This window comes from Apostichopus japonicus, chromosome 4, assembly GCF_037975245.1.
Source record: "Apostichopus japonicus isolate 1M-3 chromosome 4, ASM3797524v1, whole genome shotgun sequence".
Taxonomy (NCBI): Eukaryota; Metazoa; Echinodermata; class Holothuroidea; order Aspidochirotida; family Stichopodidae; genus Apostichopus; species Apostichopus japonicus.
In genome coordinates this window covers 28958204-28981737 of record NC_092564.1, presented here as the reverse complement: position 1 = coordinate 28981737, position 23534 = coordinate 28958204, and the positions used below count along the sequence as shown (strand labels likewise).

Here is a 23534-nt window from a genome sequence, read left to right as displayed (position 1 = left end):
GGTTGGCAGACCTCCAGCGTTTTACCGCCAGCATTTTTACGCCAGCGGACCGCCAGTGTGATGCGTACTGGGTAATACTTTGTAAGTGCAACAGTGGAAAATAACTAAACCATACATTAACATAGATCATACTGCAGTCAAGCTAATAACACTGTTACCTTGTCTGTAAACAACTGCACATGCTTCCTGTTTGCATCCACACAGAGCATAATGTTCTGAAGTTGGTGACACCTCACTGGCATCTGTCAGAAGCCAACTATTCCTTCTGTCATCCTTAACAACAGCTTTGTAATGACCTCTATCAATGATGTCACCTTCATGACACTGTCAGAGAGGAAAAAATGAATAATTATTTTTTATCTCAATTTAGTGTATTTGTGAACATTAAATTAACATTCGACCAATGCATTCATTTTTAGACACAGGACAAAGCCAGCATTGTTGAGCACTTTGGCTTGAAGCTCTAACAAATAGGGTCCAGGGGTCTGCTCTGTCATCAGGCACCTGGCAAGGGTCACCTTTCCCACCTCTCCACACACACCCACTGGAAGCTGTTGAGTCTTTAGATGTTATAAGATGCAACAATTAGCATTCTGAGACACTATTTATTTGTATTCCATCAAAGGTCTTAGGACATAAAGTTTTTCATTACATTGAAAATTATCACATATAAATATGTATTGCTGTCATTGACAGGGTATATATGGGTCACAAAAGGGTGCACCTCCCTTCCAAAGTAGGACACCAGTTTATATTTCCTGGAATCAAAACTTGTTGCATTACCTGTTTAGGCACACCCAGACAAACCCAGGTAAAACTGGACAGCTGGTATAGACATGTGCATGTTAAACTGCATAATTCATCATATCTATTTAGTCTATTAAGTCATGCTTCACTTATAGCAAGATGCACTCTTACCTAATTTGCATATTAATTACAGATTTATTGACTGTTACACTTCTCTCATTTTTCTGCCTTGATGACTGACTGAAGCGAAGGATCTGCACCATTAGAATGTCAGGTGTATTCATGTATACAGGTGATATTACAATGCTGTTGGTGGATCCACTGTGTGTATAAGAAGAGAATGATTTTTTCCATTTCAAGTTCAATCAGAACTGGCACTTGTAAGTTATTTGTGACACCATTTTTTGGTGTCTGTTCAAACATTTTATTTTTGAAGTCAACTTTAAATATATTGAGGTTGACTAGTAAACTTCATTTGCTACAAATTCCCATAAACATCAAGAACATGGATCTAACACAGCATTGTAATATTAAGAACCAGAATGTAAAATGATTTCAATGATAAACATCAGTAAGTTTTATGAACCTGACAAACTGTTTCGAGAGTGTAATAAACTTGCTCTTATTTAACACAGCTACAAAGCATCAACATTTGACTAGCAAATTATTCACAATGACACTTGCTGACCTACACTGCCAGGCTTCTTGTACGCAAGGTGCTACATCAGTATACTGAACACAAGATCTGCCCAAGCTTCCCCTCTTGAGATATCTATTTAAATTTAACATTTTATTTGGTACACCTACGTAATAAACATGACTTTTGATGAAGCTGCACTTCCTGAGATATCGTGTTTACTAGGTTTCTCAATTTGACCCCTGCTCACATCAATAACATGGCCTTTGACCTCCAACACTTTTTTGTACTCAATGTGGTAAACCTACCTACCAAATATGAGATCTGTCCAATATTCCCTTCTTGAGGTATTGTGTTTAAAGCAGGGCATAACAAACATACACACACACTTTCATGACCACATTTGTTCTCATGGAACCAATATTTCCCATTAAAGTTTATCTGATCTTGAAGCAGTGTTTCTGCTAAGCTGCTATGACGCAATTTTGACGCAATGGCTTTCCGATTTGACGCACTGGCGTTCAGGTAGAGAGAGAGAAAAAAAGAGGGTTTCATTTTCTACTGAATTTTATACAGTGTGAATGGAAAAAAAAACTTGAAGTGAAGAAATTCATACTGTAAATTGTTTCCAATTTATTGTCAGAAATGTTAAAATAACGATCGCTAACTGTACCGAAGCTATGTTTGCTATACAGTCACGCAGATTGAGCTCGCTTGCTGTAAAGCTAAATCATGTAAAGTGCACGTGTACTGATACATTGCCTACACTACGATGGTTCGCACTACCAGTGTACTAAATATAATATCTGTATAGCCTACGTTACATTACATTGCAACAGGGTCAGAAATAAGCAAGGGCGACGGGCAATTCTCCCAAGCAAGTGCTAAGAAAGCCCTCTGGAAGCACAATTGCGAGGGCGAAAAAGAAAAGAGAAATATAAGAAAATTGCCCTTGTAATATCAGCTTTCTGTGTAGGTTTAATTGTGAAATGCTTTTGCTTAAACTAGGGTTTGCAGTAGCGCGAATCGCGCAAACAGTTCTCACAATCCCTCATCAAATTTGAAGCAGTGCGGGATGGTCGCGCACAATCACTGGCAAATTACGCACTAAGCATTTTCAGTACCAGCGACAATAACATAAAATCCCCACAAATCTCCCACCACATGGTAGCCTAACTTCACACTAAGTCACATGGATATCTAACTTATATATTTGCTCAAGTTGTGTCGCAAATAAAAAATAAAAATATCCAAGAAAAACTGCAATCTTCGACCACATGTTAGCCTAACAACCCCACTTATTCAATGAAAAATTTAGCCTAACCATCGGTTTGCAAAAAAAAAAAAAAAACAATACTTTGCGTAGCTTTGTTTACATACTTTCCTTGCAGCTATCGTCCCGCGCATGGTAGCCGAACACCACACATAGTCAACGGAAAATCTAGCTGAGCATCTTTTTATTCGCTGAAATTGTGACGCAGTTAGCTAGAACTCAAATATCCATGAAATACTGCAACCTTCGACCACATGTTAGCCTAACAACCACACTAAGTCAATGGGAAATGTAGCCTAACCATCGGTTTGCAAAAAAAATTAAAAAATGCGTAGCTTTGTTTAAAACTTTCAATTTGCTGGAAATCAGCAGTTGTTTGGAAGTTACAGTATGTGCTATGTCTTAAAGAGGGAATGTTGTATTTTACGTACACCGTTGCTGTGGCGATGTATTGAAGGTTTTAAATTCGATTACTTTCAGTGGTAAAATGGTTTCGTATTTGGTGGTGAGTGATTTTACCCACACACGAAAAAATACATGATTTAAGGAAAGAGCACCTTCAGCGGAATTAAACCTGTGTTTTTTATTTCAGTTGATGGGTTATTGGTTTTCGTCATATATTCGGTAGGTTGACGTTATTTGCTAAACGATCGCAAATTTTGGCAATTAAACTTTAATAAATTTGCAATACGGTCGCAGCATTATAGAAGAGGGTTATTGTGCTAACTTGATCCTGATGAATGCTAACAACCATTTCCGTAAACATCATACTGAAATTTGGAAAAGGGCCCCCTAAAACCTTAAAAAAGCCTTCATGAATACATTAAGGGGGACGTTTTTAACTTTTCATTTTCCAAAATAGCCCCCCAAAGCCAAATCTTAATTCCTACCCTGCATTGCAAGTGGTGCCATATTTGAGCCAAATATAGCTTGTAAAAATAAAGCTTAATACGCAACGAACTAAGTTATCATTACTTAGCAATCATCATTTAAATAAAGCTCAGGGTTCCATGCCTCAATTTAAATTCAGACATTGGATTGGCCGATGTTTAGTACTAATACTGTGGGCAAAATTTAACATTGTGAAAAGTCACAAAAGAATTGACCGATTGTGTTTTTGGTTCAATAAAATAATTTGGCCGAATTTTGCCTGTCTTGTTTTCATATGAACCTTATACTTCACTGAAAATAAACGATTGTAAATTCCTCATCAAGTTTGACAAGACAAACTATTAATTTTGGTGATGTGCGGGCTGACATGCTTCCATGTTTTACAAACAACATATCATTTTATGAATGAATGTTATAAACTTTTTTGATGACTGTGTACATCGTCACACTACCTTTCTATCAATCGTAGCCTATGTACATAAATCTTTCTCGCGGCATCTGATGGAGGTATTAATCTGTGAATATATGACTATCACTTTACTATGCAAAAGGCCTAGTATTTTTTCTTCTTCAAACAGAGGAAATTTCATTACAAAATCCCTTTATAAGCATAGACCCCAGGGGTGTAGCCAGTATGTAGCACTGTAGGCCCAGGCCTACACTTTTTTATCCAAGTTACCCTTTTTTTCAAAACACCCATAATTCATGTCCATATATAAGCTTGCTGGACGAGTTTGAGAGTCTATAGACAGGAAAAAACTATTGAAATGAACGTAGCAAGAATATGGCTTAATAAGGTGACCTATTCTTCTGTCATCTAGGCTGTCATTTCTATCGCGTGCCTTTTCATTCAACACTCTACCCGCCGAAAAACTAGGATCCGATCTTGTCAGTTTTTTAACATTAGTTAAGAACCTGTTTACGCAGATATTATTTCAGTTGAGAAACATTCCACAGTCAAATAAGCCTATCGTTGACTAGCAGACTGTATAGAGCTGCAGCACTTTGTTGCCTGTTGTTGTCATGAGCAGCGTTCCAAGTTCTAAAACAGCCTTTTCGATGAACAATACTAGCTACAGTTGTATCAAAGACATTTCTGGCCTATCTTTGTATCTACAAGTATCAGAAGTTGAAAAATAAGACTACTCTGTACATGTACCTTGCTAATTTTAAATACATTATGTAGTATTGAATTACGTACTATTTTAACTCGTTTTTGGGGTTTAAAAGTGATATTGAATGCGGTGTCTCAAGTTCGCAGAGGCCAAGGAACCAGAATGAACACTCGGGAAGGGCCATTTCCGGCCATCTGGGGGGTTTGTAAAACCAAAAATTTTCTTGTGCGCTCCGCGCCAACCAATGGTGGCGCTCCGCTCGGATAGTCTACAACTTTGAAAAAATCCTGGCTGCGCCCGACCCCTCCCCCAGGGCGGTGGTGAGTCAAATGTTCAGATATTAGCAATTTTGACTCAATGGGAAATTTCTTAGAGGAAACACTGTCTTGAAGGACAAAACACTAATTTGGTCAATGTTAATCCTCTATATGAGGCTCTTTTATGCATCTAATGATCTGCTTTACATTTTAATCACAACAAAGTAGAAAGTTATAAGTGTACCATGTTTCACACAAGCCACCATCAACAGGTTCCCAGTCGCAAGAACTCTCGCAAGCCGTCACTAACACTGCAATCAGTGTATTGAGAAGGATATAGTGGTAGGACTGTATAATCACAACCACCACCTATCCATGACCTGTTGCATGATGTACACATCACTGAGTTTTCTGTTTCCACCATCAAGCACCTGTATGTAATGGATATACACTTACTGTTAATGCAATGCAGATATAAAAGCAAAATGATCATTGCATCAAATTTAAGGTGCGAAACCTGCAGCATAATACCTCAATGCCTTATTTGCAGGATAGGAGTTGTTATGCAATCTGCCAGTTGTACAGGTAAAACCTGTCAACGATGATACTACAAGAAAAAACCTATATGAACTGATGTGTCCATATTGTTCAACAATATACTAATAACCATGCAATGTTGATGTTTTTTACACTTATCATGGGAAAGGAAGCATTCATTTATAATTATAATGGAGATGTGTGAAATAGAAGCCAAGATATTGTCTACTGGGTGTTACAAGAATAGTATAAAAAAGAATTAAATATTGCAACTGTACTACTACTACTATGGATAAAATAAATAATGTTACCTTGCAAGCAGTGTACAAATTTGGTCTCACAAAGTTAACACTTTGATGCAAAAACACACAGGAGAAATTCAACAGTGTCATGTTCCAGTCCATCATTCAGTTCCAAGACACTTTCCAGGCTCTCAAGGCGAACAGTCGGAGAATATTCCGGTCCCAGTGACTCAACCACTTGAGTAATGCTCAGTCTAAAACTGGTAAAGAATGCTGCTCTTTGCATTTACTGTAGCTTTGTAAGATCTGTGAGGCCTTAATCAGTTGAATACCTGCTGCTACAGAGCACATGTTTCCTCTGTTAGGCACCCCCTGAAACAAAACATTGTTCGCACATTAATATGCAGATGAAGTACCCTGTATTCATATGGGAAAATTGAATTATCACCTGTCATCAGGTCATTAACTTATCAAAATCAGAGGCTAGGTGTGATCGAGATCATGTGAATACTTCGCATCATCATAATGAAGATTGTTTACCCGTTACCGTGTTTCCAAATAGCGCTTCATTTCTGTATTGAGACATTCAATAGGTCCTCAAGATCACTCATATACATTCCACAGAAAGAGGAGTTGGTATAACCATAATCACAGGAAATCCCAGGGTGTCAGGTATGGTCATGATCACCCATGTACATTCCACAGAGAGAGGAGTTGGTATAACCATAATCACAGGAAATCCCAGGGTGTCAGGTATGGTCATGATCACTCATGTACATTCCACAGAGAGAGGAGTTGGTATAACCATAATCACAGGAAATCCCAGGGTGTCAGGTATGGTCATGATCACCCATGTACATTCCACAGAGAGAGAAGTTGGTATAACCATAATCACAGGAAATCCCAGGGTGTCAGGTATGGTCATGATCACTCATGTACATTCTACAGAGAGAGGAGTTTGTATAACCATAATCACAGGAAATCCCACGGTGTCAGGTATGGTCATGATCACTCATGTACATTCCACAGAGAGAGGAGTTGGTATAACCGTAATCACAGGAAATCCCAGGGTGTCAGGTATGGTCATGATCACTCATGTACATTCCACAGAGAGAGGAGTTGGTAAAACCGTAATCACAGGAAATCCCAGGGTGTCAGGTATGGTCATGATCACTCATGTACATTCCACAGAGAGAGGAGTTGGTATAACCATAATCACAGGATATCCCAGGGTGTCAGGTATGGTCATGATCACTCATGTACATTCCACAGAGAGAGGAGTTGGTATAACCATAATCACAGGAAATCCCAGGGTGTCAGGTATGGTCATGATCACCCATGTACATTCCACAGAGAGAGGAGTTGGTATAACCATAATCACAGGAAATCCCAGGGTGTCAGGTATGGTCATGATCACCCTTGTATATTCCACAGAGAGAGGAGTTGGTATAACCATAATCACAGGAATCCCAGGGTGTCAGGTATGGTCATGATCACCCATGTACATTCCACAGAGAGAGGAGTTGGTATAACCATAATCACAGGAAATCCCAGGGTGTCAGGTATGGTTTATGTGATCCCGCCAAAGGGACGCCATCTACTCATGTAAACAGAGCTATTGAGTATTATATAAATTAAATATTACATTGTTGAGAACTGAAAAGAAGGTTTAGAACCAAATATTCTACTGCGTGGTAGTTTCAAAGAAGCTGGATGTGCAGCTTTGGCAAACATTAACTACATTTTCTACATATGCCCCTACAGGGTATGTTGATGTACTACTATTTGTGACATGCACGTGTATATATTTCTGTCATCTGTGCTAATGTCATAACTGCAGACAATAAATGTAGTTCATGCATGTTGAGCAATATTGGTATTTTGCATTTGACTTTCTGAGAAAATATTAAAATCATCAAGTCAGAGGGTTTAAAACAAAGTAACACATATGTAACTTTTTTGTATGAATCTGGCATATATATATTCAAACAATATATTCAAAATGTGGGACACTGTGGGATGCTCAACTTCTTGTGCCCAATTGATACAAATGTATATATGACATCTCTAAAAGCTTCCTCTTGTTGAATTGACCCTTTGACTTACATTAAAATAAGCTCCTTGTACTCAATCAATGTGTTTCACCAACATACCAAACATGTGATTTGACCATCTCCCCTTCACGAGATACCATGTTTAACAAATTTTTCACAATTTGGACCCTGTTATGGACTTTGATCACTGTCACGCAGAAACAACTGCAGCCTTCTTGAACTCAATATAATACCCTTCCATACCAAATATTAGATTGGTCCAAGCTTCCATTCTTGAGATACATTTCTTTCACAATCTGATCTATGTATGATCCCACATGACATAAGCTGACCTCAACCTAAAACACTCTTCTTGAGATATCATCATGTTTTTTTTTATAATTTGACCTTAAATGACCTTTGACCTAGACCACAAACAACAGGCTTCTTATTCTCAATTGAAACAATATGGCGCCGGTCAATGGTGACGTGTTCGCTCGAGCTCCGAAAATTGTAATGATTTTTCTCCTTCTACTAACATCTGTGAACTGTTTACTGTTACGATACTCAAGGGAGGAACTGCTTCTACTTAGACCTGATGTTCAAGGTAATCTCAACCGTTTGGAGCCTGATATTTTTGCTGACTTAACAAATGGAGGGTGTGTTCGAGACCTGCCGACGGCCCAGCCTAACAAGCCTAGGCCTATATGCCGCAGAAACCGTAAGCAAGGTAAGAGAGGGGGTCTTCTAGTTAAATCACGACGCCGCTGGAACAGAACACCGGTACCTGGTATGATCTTGGCGAACGTCCGGAGCTTGCATAATAAAGCTGATGAACTTTTCTGCCGCATTCAAACGATGAGAGACTATATGTACTGTAACGTCTTTTGTTTCACGGAAACATGGTCGACTCCCACCCACCCAGACACTATTGTACAACTACTTGGATTCTCTATTTATCGTAATGATAGGGATCAGGCCGCTACCGGGAAGTTCCAGGGAGGTGGTGTGTGTTTCATGATCAATAATCAATGGTGCACAGATGTTAAGACTATTTCGAGAGGCTGTACCATGGATCTTGAGCATTTGACTATCAAATGTTGGCTATTATACCTACCTCGGGCATTCTCATCGGTGACCTTGACGTCTGTTTATATTCATCCAGGGGCCAATTCAACGGTGGCACTTACTGATCTCGCAAACGTCATTACAAAAGCCGAGAATTTAGATCCGGATACTCTTTCACAATTGTTGCCGGGGATTTCAACAAAGCTAATTTGAGGACCGTACTCCCTAACTTTAAACAACAAGTTACTTGTCCGACTCGCAGGAGGAGAACTCTGGACAATTGTTACTCCAAGGTTAAATCAGCCTAAAAATCTGTCGAACGCCCCAGTCTTGGTAAATCGGATCATTCGGTAGTCCTGCTCATACCGGCCTACAAACAAGAACTCAAGCAATCTAAACCGATCAAGAAGGAGGTAATCCTTTGGCCCCAGTCTTCGGTCGATCAGTTGGTTGATTGTTTCGATAGGACTGACTGGGATGTTTTCAAGAGTAACGATAATCTGGATGAATTCACTGTCGCCGTGACAGAGTATTTACGCTTTTGTCAAGAACAGTGTTTACCTACAAAAACGGTGACGTCATATCTGAACAGTAAACCATGGTTTGATGAGTCCATTCGGTCCAAGCTCGTCGCCAAGGACGCTGCGTATCGTTCTCGGAACACCGATCCCGAATCCTACCGGCAGGCCAGATCAAATTTGAAGAAAGCTATCCGGGACTCGAAGAAGGCGTACCGGGACAAGGTTGAGGAGAAGTTCGAATTGGGCGACGCTAGAGCTCTCAGGTCGAACTTGAGCCTGATCACACAATACAAAGGTCCCGCGAAAACCGCTGACACCGATGATGTCACATTGCCCGACCAGCTGAATGAGTTCTACACCAGATTTGACCGCCAGAATACCAGTGTCCGATACCCGTGCCATGCGACGATGTACTGCCACCATTTGAGATCACTGAACACGATGTGAGACGAGCGTTCAAGGGTCTAAAGGAACGGAAAGCTGCCGGCCCTGATGGTATCCCCCCAAGACTGTTGGGGCGCTGTAGTGATCCACTCGCGACTGTTTTCACTGACATCTATAACTGGTCGTTGAGGTTGCAGAAAGTTCCTAACAGTTTGAAGGAAGCAACCATTATCCCGGTTCCTAAGAACAATTCTGCTTCCAGTCTGAAGGACTATAGACCTGTGGCACTGACTTCTGTTATTATGAAATCTTTTGAGAAACATGTATTGAAGTATTAATGCTCTAAATTGCCATCTGACCTTGAACCTTGCCAATTCGCCTATAGATCAAATAGAAGTGTGGACGATGCAATATCTATTAACATTCATGAAATTTTACAGCATCTTGAGAACAAGAATTCATATGCTAGAGTTTTATTTGTAGATTATAGCTCGGCTTTTAATACTATTATCCCATTTAAACTGCATTCTAAGCTCATCAATGACCTCAAGCTCCCGGTTTTTATTTGTAATTGGATTTTAGATTTTCTTGTGAATCGTCCTCAGGTTGTTAGAATTGGTAATAATGTTTCTTCCGTGTTAACATTGAGTACTGGTACACCACAGGGTTGCCCTCTCTCACCGAAACTTTATTCACTTTTTACGTATGATTGTAAGGTATACAGCCCGAATTGTCTCGTGACCAAGTTTGCTGATGATACAACCCTCACTGGCCTCATATCGCACAATGATGAGTCGACTTACCGTGTACAGGTTGAATCTCTCATACATTGGTGTAATGAGAACAACCTACTCCTTAATGTTTCCAAGACTAAAGAGATGATTTTTGACTTTCGGAGGAAGAAGCCAGATATGCAACCACTACGTATCGGAGGAGACATCGTCGAGCAGGTGTCAAGTTTTAGATTTCTTGGTACTCATATTACCGATAATATCACATGGTCTGTAAACTGTACGGAAATCTTGAAGAAAGCTAGGCAACGTCTCTATTTTTTGCGGAAGTTGAGATCGTATGGATTCAATCAATGTATACTTACCAATTTCTATCGTGCAATAGTCGAGAGTATCCTGATGTCATCGATTATTGTCTGGTTTGGCCGGGCCATGCAAGATGATATCCGCAGATTATCTGCAGTGGTCAGGTCAGCTGAAAAGATAATTGGCGTTGATCTCCCTTCCCTGGAGTCGCTCTACATAGACAGGTCCCTTCGTAGAACGCAGCTCATTTTGAGCGATTCTGATCACCCTGCCAATGCATATTTCAATTTCTTGCCATCGCACCGCAGACTCCGTACCTTTAGAGGGAACAGGCGATACTATGATACATCTTTCCAAGCTTGCCTTCTATAATTTTAGAATATGGGCATCACAAACACACATTAAAAACAAATATAATTCCACACAAGCCTGCACAACTGCAAATGTAATTACGATTGTCATCCAAACCAAAGGAATGTGGATTGAAAATTTACATAGCCCAATACGTATCATTTTAAACAGTCTCATGGGCAAGACATTGGTGTACAATATTACTCACACTGATCACTGCTGCCCCCTCATCCGCTTCTCTTTCATTCGGTGCATCATCAAGACCCATTCCAGATGAGGCCTTTGCTTGATACTCCTCGAGAAATAAGAAACTAAACACATTTACAAGAAATAGAAATTATACTTAAATATGGGGATGTGACTCGCTCAGCTTGGATTGCCGCCCTGAAGCGACATGACATGTGGAGTTAATGAGCATATATAGACTACACTGCAGCAACTTTATATCGCTTGATTGAGATACAGTACTATCAAGTAAAAACTCAAAAAATGTTGGTCTGCTATGCTACATCAAACCATAAACATTCTCAAACAGTTGTAACTTTAGCAGCATTATCCAGCATCTCCATCTTTCCACATTCATAAGGTCTCAAATAACTGCTGGATGGAAAGCCTTTGTCATAAAACTTTGTTTAGTACAGAAAGAGTGTTTGCCAGCTTAAATAACATGTCACATGTTAAAACACTGAAATCTTTTGGGCATTCAACAGGTGGATCTGTGAACATCATTTGAAAGTTAATTAGCTCAGTTCTTCACATTGTTGGTAATGCCAACATGTCCGTTTTTGGAACTTGAAAACTCAATAAACATAATATTCAATGTTTTGTACGTGTCACAGAAAACTCATAGTTTCTGTGAAGGTGTCACGTAATGATAACTGAAACTGGGTTTAACAGAAAAATTGGTTTGGACCCAAAATTATATTAAAAGCAGCAGCTTTTACAGCCTGACAGAATGATTGTTTGTACGAATTACATGAACTCAGTATAACCAGTACCAAAAAGTTCTTTGTGGGTACTACATCACTGGGAGGGGATGAATGAGAGGAAGATTATGAAAAGAGTAAAGCATAAATAGAAAATGATCAGGGGCATATGGAGAATGCCAAATGTTTGCATCTCAGTGTCAAGTATATGTGACAGAATGAGACTGGGGTCAGAGTCAGGTAATGCATCCCTGAGTAGATGGAGAAAGAGAAATTTATTCCACAGTTATTCTATTACAATAGGGTGGTTGTTGAAAGAATAACACAGACAAGTAAACTAATGTGGAGGTAGAAGGAGTTGATATGTAACAGACTGACATCAAGTGATTATGTTGTTAAACTGTTTAAGAGTGTGTTAGACTTCACTTGGCAAAAAACGATGATACATTGAGTCAAATTGCATTATGAGGAGGTAAGAGATGATGTAACATTTATAACTACTGAAATATATTTACAAGAAAAAAGCACAACTGTCACTTAAAGATGATTACTAATTTAATGATGTGAAGGGAATAGGCACTAAGAGATGTTTCACTACAGTTAAATCTACTTGCCTTGTCTGCATGTAGTATGATTTTTTTAAAGTTTAGATGTAATCATACTTCATTTGACTGTTTCTGAATGAATAACATACCTGTTTTGTCAATGTGCAAATTAGAAATCATGCATCAACAACTATAATGTGGGATGAACACTGCTTGGAAAAACAAATTCATGTTAATTAGTTGTTCTGAAGGCATGCCTTACATACATTCAAACAGCAGGCATCTACTTACTGTTTTACCTCTGGATGAACAAGCTTGTTCTAGATGAGATATGAAAGGGGCCATAGAATGAATAATCTGAATTCCATTAAACGGAGAGCACTTTTTGTTCATATTTACTGTTGATTTTGTATATGAGCAAACATTTACATTCAATGCAGTCCCAGTGGCAAACAACACCTAGAGCTTTGCATTTGTATAATCCCTTGTCCTTTGTGTATTGGTTTAAGACTAGGGATGCAAAATGTATCTTGATTAAAATAACTAGAACAAAATATTAACCTGTTTTGTTCAAATATCACATTAGCATGTTTTGAGTAAATGTTGGCTGTTTAAATATGTTTACTGCACTATAGCCTGTGACCTTGCATGTGTAAGCATTTCTGTACCATTTAAACAAAACACATGATCAAATTTAGTCACAGCAGATGACAACACAATGTACAGATAGCTTCTAATTACTGAAATAAATTACCATTCTCCTTGAAGAATTCCTTGAGATGGATGCTATTAGCCTTTTTCTTCATTACTTCCCCATTTTTATTTTGTAGCCTATATAGCCCTTTTGGGGGAACTTCATGGACTGTGTATGGCCCATTCCACCATTTCTTCAGTTTAGCCCCTTTTCGTCCTTCCTTACGCCCATTCTTCAGCATGACTGCATCTCCAATATTAAAATGCTGTGGGAAGTTTTTGGAGAACAAGTTATTCTAAAATGTTTTTTACAAAATTCAATTCAATAAAAGAATTTTTTTTTGCTGTGTGGTGAGATAGGGCTGCAAAGAACATGTATAATTAGTGACTCACATAACTCAGGCAAAGCTACATCATGGATACAACATGATTCACAGTAGATAATGATGGCTTCCATCTTACTTCACTTTGCAAAATGGTACACTCAACAAACATTCAGTGAAAATTATCAACAACTATATTCTGCAATGACCTAACCAGCTAACTGCCAAAGAGCATTCACGTCATAGTAATGACAGTTACCGTCCCATAGCAGCTGTCTAAAGGGAAACTAAAGGGTAATATCATAGGAGTGATGCATTTAAAAAAGGAACATTTAACCTCCATTGCTTCAACCCTTTGCAATTCAACATTTTACTTTTAACTGAAATAGTTTTTAGGCAGGTATATTGAGGAGATCATTATACAAAGCAATGCTGTTTCAATTGCTACAAACTCTTAATTCACTTTTTAGTTGAGAATTTCAACACTAATGCATTGTTTGGCATACAATCATTCCTAAAAGAAATATCAGTAGTCAAGAAAATGTGTATCCACACTACCGATATTCTCCAGACTAATAAAAGAGTTATATGTTAGTTACATGGAAATCAATCATCCCTTCTGGGTCGGGGTGACAACAAATAATTAAAGTTAATTGCAGAATACTTGCCTTTTGCTTACATCTCATCGTTATTCCTCTTCTGCCCCTCCTGAGGTTTCTGGATGATCTTCATTAGAGTTTTGTGAACCTCCACTCTTGTAAATTTGCTGCCATGTCCTCAGGGGTGGCCTCACTGGCATGTGGTGCAGCTTCACTTGGGCCATCTGTAGTAGCTGCATAGTTGCATGGAAGCTTTGGTTTCTCTATAAATGTATGGAGAGCACTGACATTTGAAACATAAAACACAAAGCATCCTTATTATGCACATCTTAAGTATTATCATGCTTTAGTTACATACATGTATGAGTAATATAAATTTCTAGCCTGGGAGTTACTATTTAGGAGATGTATGATATGATTTTTGTTCCAATCACACAGAAGCAGATTATACTTAACCAGACAACACCTGCTTGTCATCAGGTATATTTGCTTGACACCAGGATGATAGTACTTAAATACAAAACTGCGTACAAGATGTCAATAGCTTCATTCAAATTCAAAACTGTATCACACAATTTTTTAATCTCTTGCATTGACAAACTATCATTTTTAGGAATGCCATAAAGATCTGCAGTTTTGCCTAAATTTACAGCATGATTTACAAACACAGTTTCTGTGATTACAAAACTGATCTGCAATGGCCTTGAGTAAACGCTTGCACCTACAATTGAAACTTGAGTCGGTGTTGGGGATGACAAACAAAACCTGTTATTAATTGGTTTCATGCAGATCAATGAGCCGTTGAGTTTTATTTAAGTGTTGGCAGTGTTAAATTTGGGGCGAATTCCTAAGAGCGGAACTTTCATGATGAGATGCACAGGTAATAACTTTCAATCCATATCAAGCTCTAGATCAACCTGTTTGTATATATAGGCAATGTTTAGGCATCTAATAACTGCATGACCTCATTGTGTAATGTGCAGTTAAAAGAAACTGAAAATAATGTTGACGTCCATATTTATACTCTCTGATACTGCACTTTCAGAGTTTTTCACTCCAAACAAATTCCAATACCAGTGACAGCTGATGATAAAGGCCAGGATATATGTAAGAACAATTGTATTTTCACCTAATCCCTAACAGCTTAAGTCAGCCAAATGGTTTAGATTGCTTTAAGTTGTATGCATCATGCATGGTTGTTTTTAAAAATTGTATACAGTAGCACAGCCTATAGACATAAATGGTAGATAAAAAAACAATAACTGAGCTTGTGGGTACATCCCTAGGCACTCTTTGTCCAGCTAACATGGCAGTGTGCCCGTGTGAATTCATACAAAGCATTTCACTCTTTCATATCATTTCAATTGTCACAGGTGCCATTTAAGGATTGTGTTGATGGATGCATAACACTATGACAGGGTTTCCCTCACTTTATCCCACCACAAAGCCCCTGTTGATGTCAGAGTTGTCCACGAACCCCCAGCTTTTCGAGACACGACCTGAGTCATTATTATACTATAATACGTATAACAGTGCTTCGTACAAGATCAAGTTCATAGTGTAATATTGTAGAGGTTGTCGATAGGTATGTACTTTTGTACATTACTAACTTATACGATATATCAGACTTTAGTTCAACAAAAAGTACTCTAGTTTTGACTTTCAGAAACGTCTCATGAACCCCCTAGCTGGGATGGACTCACGCACCCCCGGAGGGTTCATGTACCCCAGTTAGAGGAACCCCTGCACTATGATATGCCTCAAATACTGCAACATTGACAGCACATGTTTAATAAACTATGACCTATTTATACAGCACTGAAGGAGCTCGGCACCTGCAAAGAATGCCAGTACAGGACTTCATTTCACTATTTACATAGAGGCCTACAGGGTCAGTACATGGCAAGAACTTGTGTGTAAGGAAATTTGATGAATCTGGTATAATAATGCCTACCTTTTCACATATTTTAAGACAGATTAGCATGAGGAAAAGTTTACATGCATTTCACATTCTATAGGACTACATAAATCTTATTGGCATCTTTCATGTCAATGACAGGAACTCACTTAATTCCAAACTGCATTATCTTTGTCATCTAGTCATCCCCTCCCACACATCCCCATTATAACCAAAGAAGAGGTGATGTTTGCCCAAATATGTCTCCATATTGTTCAGACAACTGTCTTCATTTTACACATTATGGAGCATATAGTCAGGAATTTAAGGTAGCTTCTTCAGTCCTATCTTTGTCCGATCATGTGCAATACCCAAAAAATAGGTGTTATATATTAAAAATGAAGTTCGATATATTTACCTTCCATACATTACAAAAAACGGGGAGTATCCTGTTGAAGCATGTACAGAGACTCTGTACCCAAAAAGTACATCTTGCAGATGGTCATCCCAATTAGTTCCATCTTCATTTACTACCTTGCTCAGGGCATTCTTTACAGTTTGGTTGAAAAGCTCAACCAAACCATTCGTTTGTGGATGATAAGCAGAGGCGACCCTGTGCTCTATTTGGAACCTGTGAAGGAGTCTTCTGTTGACTTCATTCACAAACTCCCTCCTTGGTCAGATATTAAAAATATCAGTGCAACCGAATCTGTGCAATATGCAAAGTTGAAAGCAATATTATAGGTAGTGAATGCCACACTGAAAGTCATACATAAAATAAATTCTCATCTTGAAAGGAAATGTTTAAGCTCCACTACAGAAATAATTAATGTTCACCATGCTAGTTGAGTGCAGACTGTTAGGGCAAAACTGAAGTATGTTCAGGCATTGAGTTAATTGGATGATCTTTTATTGTGACAATTACATGTTTATGGGCTAACTGGCTGAACTTCTTTTATTGAAGCTTGCAAGTCATGTTTTAGGCATTGCATATGTATCGCACAGTTTACTACAAAAACTGAAAAGTTTTAACCATACGAGCCAATACCACATTTGTGACATATTAATTCAATTAAATAAAAGAAATTTATCAAATTAGAGTAAGTTAGGGTATACCAGAAGTTTAATGCTTTTTGCAGGATGGTTCTCACTTGATTTATGTGTGATATGCCAGTCTGTATTAACGTCAAGCAAACATTTCCTAAACCAGGATCCAATGGTTCAAAACATCCTCTGTATGACCCAAATGCAATTGTCTTGGCCCCAAATATGCCAGATATTCAAATATGGTCACTTTGGTCAAATTTATTAAACTATTTTTATTTCCACCCTGGAGGATATTTACCTCACTAGGGTTATCAATCATCTTGTGGGTTCATTTACAATGTCTGACCACAATTTGAAGGGTTAAAAACCTGTAGGAAAGTACTTTTTGAAAACTTCTAGCAATTACAGTAGCCAGAATTTAGGGCCTATATAGACTGAAAATATAGGACTGAAAACGTGTATTTTATTTTCGGACTGAAACTTGTCGGACTGAAAACTTGTCGGACTGAGGGGTGTACCCCATACAGACTACCTTTATACTTAAATTTCATTTGTCCAGACAAAGTGACTTTAAATAAACTTGAGCTTTACTGCATGCTGTGGACAACCAGTACAATTGAAACAACTAGAGAATTTACCTGTTTCCATAATCCAGTCACAGGAATTCTATGGAGACTTGTTAGTGGACAGGACAATGACATTTGACCCCCCTGGCACATCTTGCAATGTTGCACATACTTGGCTACGTCCATGTTGATACTTTTCCAATAAAATCTAGACATAATCTTCTGTCTAGTTTTGTCTCTGCCAAGATGTGCACCTTCAAAGAGATAAGAAAATTCATGATCGAAAAAAAAGGCTGCAGAAATGGTAGTTGCCACATGAGGCCTTCAATATCCCACCAACCACAAATTTGTTACAGACATTATTAATTCAGTATGACAGTACTTACCTATAGAAGAAGGCTAGGCTATATTCCATTAATTGGGGTGTTACTAAAACGAATGACAATTGCGTTACACATAGCGAATGACAATATGTTGTACACACTAAAAAATTGCTTTGACTAAATGAATGACAGCACAGACATTTGCTTCAACCGGATATCACAGTTCAGACTTCGTGGGTATATTAAAACCATGCAAACCGAGTGGACGCGAAGTCTGTGGCTTACAGATCTAGTAAAGTAAAGCTAAGTAAGCGAAATTGTAAGTCTGATTTTAAAAAGTAAATTTAACGTCATTTTTCCGATATTATAATTGTTAGAAACTAACAATTTCAATTTTTTTTTTTTAAGGGGGGGGGGGTGCAAAAGGGACTGGAACAGGAGAAAATTTGCGCCAGTTATGGAGCTACTCTGTAACAGTGGCGTAGGGAAGGGGGGGGGGCATTCTCACACAAAAACTTTCCCTGTGGTTTCTATCCGTAAATTACATCAAAACCCTGCAACCAGGTAACATGCGAATTGCCTCAAATCATTTTTGCGCAGAAAACCAATAACCGCATTTACTCCGTTAATCATTTTATCTCTTCTCACCACCGTCCTTCGTTGTCATTCGTTGTCATTCGCTGTCATTCGCTGTTATTCGGGAATGATAATTAACCCTGTACAAAGTCAATTGTCATTCGCTGTCATTAGTTTTAGTTTGTCCCCATTAATTGTATCTTTATATTGTGCGTCAAATCCATGCAGACAAGACTATTTCTGTCAGCTTAAGTGATACGATTTGGTTATGCTTGTTAACTTCTGTGATAGGCAGGGCCATAAAAGGTGGAAAGTTTATATTTTTCATATAAATTTGTTATGACAATTGGGTAAACAAAACGACAAACAAACTGGGGCCTATAACAAACAACTTTGTTCATGCACATACAACTTTGCTCAAGCATACAACTGATTATAATGTACCATATAAGCAATTGCTTCAGTTTTGGGGGATGAGTTTTTACAACCAACCAAACATGCTAAAAGAATATCATAATTTTTGCACCAATCAGGCCTAGCATAGTTATATTTTAACGTGAAATGGTTGTTCGCCATTTGAAGCCATGTTTTATGACACAATTCAGAGTTCTCTGGGTGAATTACCAAAAATATGATATCAATTTAATTGCAGGTGTTAGGGTTGCAAAAAACGGGAAAAATAAATTGTAGTATGCAATGTAATGTATAAATAACCTTTCGAAAATGTAACCACCAGTCCAAATAGAGGATAAGCGTCTCCTACGTGTAAACTTAGATAGGCCTAGGCCTAGCCTAAGTAGTATTAATTATGACAAAAATCATCTTTCCTTCGAAACGGCCTGGAATAACCACAGGCGAAGTGTGTATCCTATACTGTAAGTTATGTGCTCAATGAATAATCGCCGAAAGAATTAGTGAGATGTTTGAAACAGTCGTTTCTTAAATCTTAAATAAGACGTGATAATCACCTAGCAGCGAAGAGGACGCATGTAAACTTTACCGTCACCGTTATAATAATAGTGTAAATTTAGCGGTCGTCCGAGACGACCAAATTACCTGCCGGGCAACCAAAACTTGTCAAATCGTGAATTATTGGTTGCCCGGCGGACAACCAAAAACTTTCGAAAAGGCTGGTTAATGTTCCGTGAAACAAACTGAAAAAGACACGGGAAACAAGCGTGAAACCTAAACGTAAAATAACATTTCACATAAGAAGCTTCTCATTCCAAACTCCACCTTCATCTAATAAATAATATACGTAGACGTATACGCACGTTCATTCATACTTAGTAAAGATTCCTAAATCCTATTGGTCCATTCAGGTCAGCTGACCGTGGTTAATCCTGTGAGTAACGCACGGTAAAATTACGGGGCATCACTTTAATAAATCATTGGTTATATGTAACCAAAAATGTTTTGTTTTATGATTTTTCCCCCACACAAATGGTAGTGTACCCTGAACTCTGATTGGCCTCTGTTGACAAACGTACGGAACAGAAAATACCATGAATCTTGGTCTGAGTGGTCCATGTCAATGTGAGGGCTTGGCCTTCCTCAAGCTAATAGAATAAGGGTTAATCAACGGTCTAGCGTGCGTTACTCACATGATTAATGCACTCCGGGTGTTAATGCTATCGCTGGATGCACTCGGGCTCCGCCCTTAGTGCATCGCTTGCATTATCCCCCGATCGTGCATTAATCCTGTGAGTAACGCATGGGCAAAGACCACGCCCATCCACCACATTTTTTTTTTTTGAGAAACAAACACCAAGTACATACTCACAACTAGGTCAACGGAAAACATAACAAAACACATTTGTGTATGAATATCTTTCATTATTTCTTTTAAAAAAAACACAACTTCTTCTAACAAGACCAAGAAGTTCTCCTACTCCTATATACAGATCGATGAATTTGTTTGAAAATAAATATTCCTATCCATAACAATCAACTGCAAAGTACAGGGTTACCAAAACTTCATTACAGAGATTTTCATGCTAAAAATAGACAATGATGCTTTACCAAGATTCCCGTGATTTGATTGGCTAATAGTCCCTACCGATTGTCTGCAAACATTCTTGCATATTCAGTGCTCAATGAACACGAAATAAGTTGTTTAACAACAATTACTTGCAACGTTTACTTCCCCTATGTAGAGATAACAGAGTTTAGGCTACCATATGTGTGCACTCAAATATCATAACGTTAGGCCTTGTCTCATATTTGTAACGTACATTTTGACAGCAATCACTGGTGGTACGAAGATGCACTTGAATTGTTCCTGAGACTATCACGTAATATTTTAATCATTGTTTTGATCAGAAAATTTTATGAGTTGAGACAATCTATGAATTTTGTGGGAAGCACACATATCTGATCCTGAAAGGATATTTTATCTCACAGTATGTTTCTTTTCTCTGCAATAAGAGTTGCTAATGTGAAATGTGCATTCATACCACAGTAGTTTCTGTTGCAAACTTTTTCGCGGTTCAATTGACCACGTGCTTCAGTAAAGTTTATTTTGGAGCAACTTTCGTGTGTAAACTTCTGTACTTTAGAACAATGAAGTTTGTTTTTTTAATCGACATTGCGTAAAAAGCTATTCACATAGGCCTACTGTAATTTTCGCACAGATGATTGTTTGCAAAGAGTCCAGGATAAATGTTGGATCAGGTTTTGATGATTTGCGCACGTGTAGTTGAAAATGAAGTTCGTGAACTGTGTGGAATTTAGCGAGAGATATGCACACTGTAGGTGCAGCGATTTTGAAGAGTTTGGTTGTTGGTAGCGCCGCAAGGTCAAAGCATGGAGCTTCTACGAAGTTGGCGAGTAGGGAAGTACAAGGGCGGATGAAGGAGGGGGCTGGGGGTATTTTATTTTAAACGGCAGAGTGGGCGAAAGGATGAGTGGGCCGGGCCGCCCCTGTCAAACACCGAAGCTAAGACACTGAGCCATCTGCCCTATAATATTGTGTATAACATTCACAAAGTATAGCTATACTTTGTAGGCAGTGATACTAAACTAGTATTAGTACAGTACGGTCATACAATAAACGTAACTGGTGTTCGATCGGGACGCATGCTTTTTTTTTTTACGAGACGCAAACTTTTTCGGGGGCTTGCGTCCCTGGGACGCAAACTTTTTTAGCTAATAACATTACTGAAACTGAAACTCTTGGCCAATACTATGACGATCCTACAGCTTACCACGTGGTTATTGTATCGTTACGCTCTGCAGCAAACATCATGTACCTAACTAATTTACACAATCTTTGCTACAGTCAGCAATATTAGAAAATAAAATCCAACAAGGCCGCGGAAAGAAACACAGAATTTGCTACTTATCTAGAATCCATGAAATCGCTTAACAAGTTCACGGTTTCTTAGGATTCCCAAACAAGTATTTTTTCCGAAGATAAATTACTATAGCTTTACAGGACGACCAAAATTTCAGCAGGACAACCAAAAATTGGTGAGCTGGTTGTCCTGGGGACAACCACTTCAAATTTCTTAAATTTATATACTTTAAAAGTGTTTGTCGGAATAGAACTTAACTGTTTTTCGTCGTATACAAATTGCACACATATGGTACGCCGCACCGCGTATACAAACAAGTTACAACTTGTGTATATTAAACTGAGTGCATCATGGCATATGCACAGAGTGTAGATCAGTGGCCGTAATACTGTAATGTCTTCAGGTGGCATACTCCTATTAGAGTCTATATCAGGAAAAGTGCCAAAAAGCAGCGGTAGAACATCTTTTGCAGGTGCGTATCCAGGAGGGGGGGGCGCGCGCCCCCCGAGTAAGGAAAAGAGGAGAGAAAAAAAGAGAAGAAAAAAGGGAAAAGGAGGGGGAAAAAAAGAAAAGGAGGAGAGGAAGGAAGGGAAAAGAAAAAGAAGAAAGAGAGAAAAAGGAGAAAAGGAGGGAGTAGAAGATAGCCAAGACCTCGGGAAGAGAAAGAGGAACAGTCATAGTTAAAGCGCTGATCCCTATTATATACACAGGTAGCCAGTGACAGATCAAGGATTACGGAAGGGGTGTGCGCCTCACCCTACCCCTTACATCGACCACTCCATTTTTGACGTTTCCATTTTTCCTCTCTCACTAATGTATCTATATAAATACTATATATGGTCTATCATAACGCGTGTGTGTGTATGGACGCCTTAAACAATTGTAGAATTGTGCTATATGGAACCAACTGTGGCTGGTCTTGAACTCGACCGAGTCGTCGGGGAACATTTCGGGAAGGGGGCGACCGCCCCCCCCCCGAGCAAATTTTCTTTATGACATCGCTAGTAATTTCAAAATAGACAATGCTTAGATGCAACTTACAAGGCCTGGTAAGTGTCATTTCCAGCGATCTGGGAGGCATTTTCGGCCAAAATTTTTCTTGTACGCTTCGCGCCAACTCATGGTGGCGCTTCGCTTAGATAGTTTGCCTACAGGCAATTACTCGCTACACGCCTGTTCGAATTTGTAAAGCAAAGAGCAGATATAACATCATATCAGTGAGCATTGAAATGCATTTTCCACGATGAACAGCCTCAAAAACTGTCTATGTGTGTAGTCAAAGGCGTAGGAGCCCAATTGGATTTGGGGGCTTGGCAACATTATTCATCATACTTTCCTCTACTCGTGCAATTTTTACCTGTCTGTTAGGGGTTCAAGGAGGTTTTTCTATATTGGTTATCCATAGATTGAATTTTGTGCAACATTATGGGTATGTTTTCAAGTGATTTTATTCACGAGAAATCTGAATTTTCAAATTCTCAACAAATAATGGGCTAAAAACCTTGAAAAGTGGGGCTTTCGGATATTGTGGGCCGTGACGTAGAATCACCTACAAAAGCAATGATCCATAGGACATGCAATGAGGTCGAACATCATGTGTGACTGGTGACAATCTTCAAAAAGGTTATGGATGGAAAAAAAACTTTTGGG

At 38.7% G+C, this 23534-nt stretch overlaps 2 protein-coding genes across 64 annotated transcripts in view; one reads left to right on the top strand and one right to left on the bottom strand.

The window, feature by feature from the left end:
• The window catches only part of LOC139967074 (uncharacterized), a 47984-nt gene extending 27954 nt beyond the window's left edge, over positions 1-20030 (bottom strand). For 5 of the 29 annotated variants that reach the window (XR_011792841.1, XR_011792842.1, XR_011792843.1 and 2 more), the window contains exons 1-10: positions 19557-20026; positions 17762-17943; positions 16495-16785; positions 14249-14462; positions 11302-13523; positions 10802-11059; positions 5769-6071; positions 5165-5351; positions 919-1068; positions 159-324 (exon numbers count right to left, since the gene is read on the bottom strand). Coding sequence is in view for 24 of the 29 variants with exons in the window: in XM_071970767.1 (XP_071826868.1) it covers positions 159-242 (84 nt within the window). In the remaining 5 variants the exon portion in view is untranslated. Of the gene's footprint in view, positions 1-158; positions 325-918; positions 1069-5164; positions 5376-5768; positions 6072-6246; positions 6659-10801; positions 11060-11301; positions 13524-14248; positions 14463-16494; positions 16786-17761; positions 17944-18075; positions 19272-19302; positions 19493-19556 lie in introns of those variants that run through there. The other 24 variants (XM_071970783.1, XM_071970781.1, XM_071970782.1 and 21 more) reach the window with 20 other exon arrangements.
• Positions 1-23534, top strand: part of LOC139967080 (uncharacterized) — a 354423-nt gene that overhangs the window by 318005 nt on the left and 12884 nt on the right. The gene's annotated exons all lie outside the window — the stretch shown is intronic.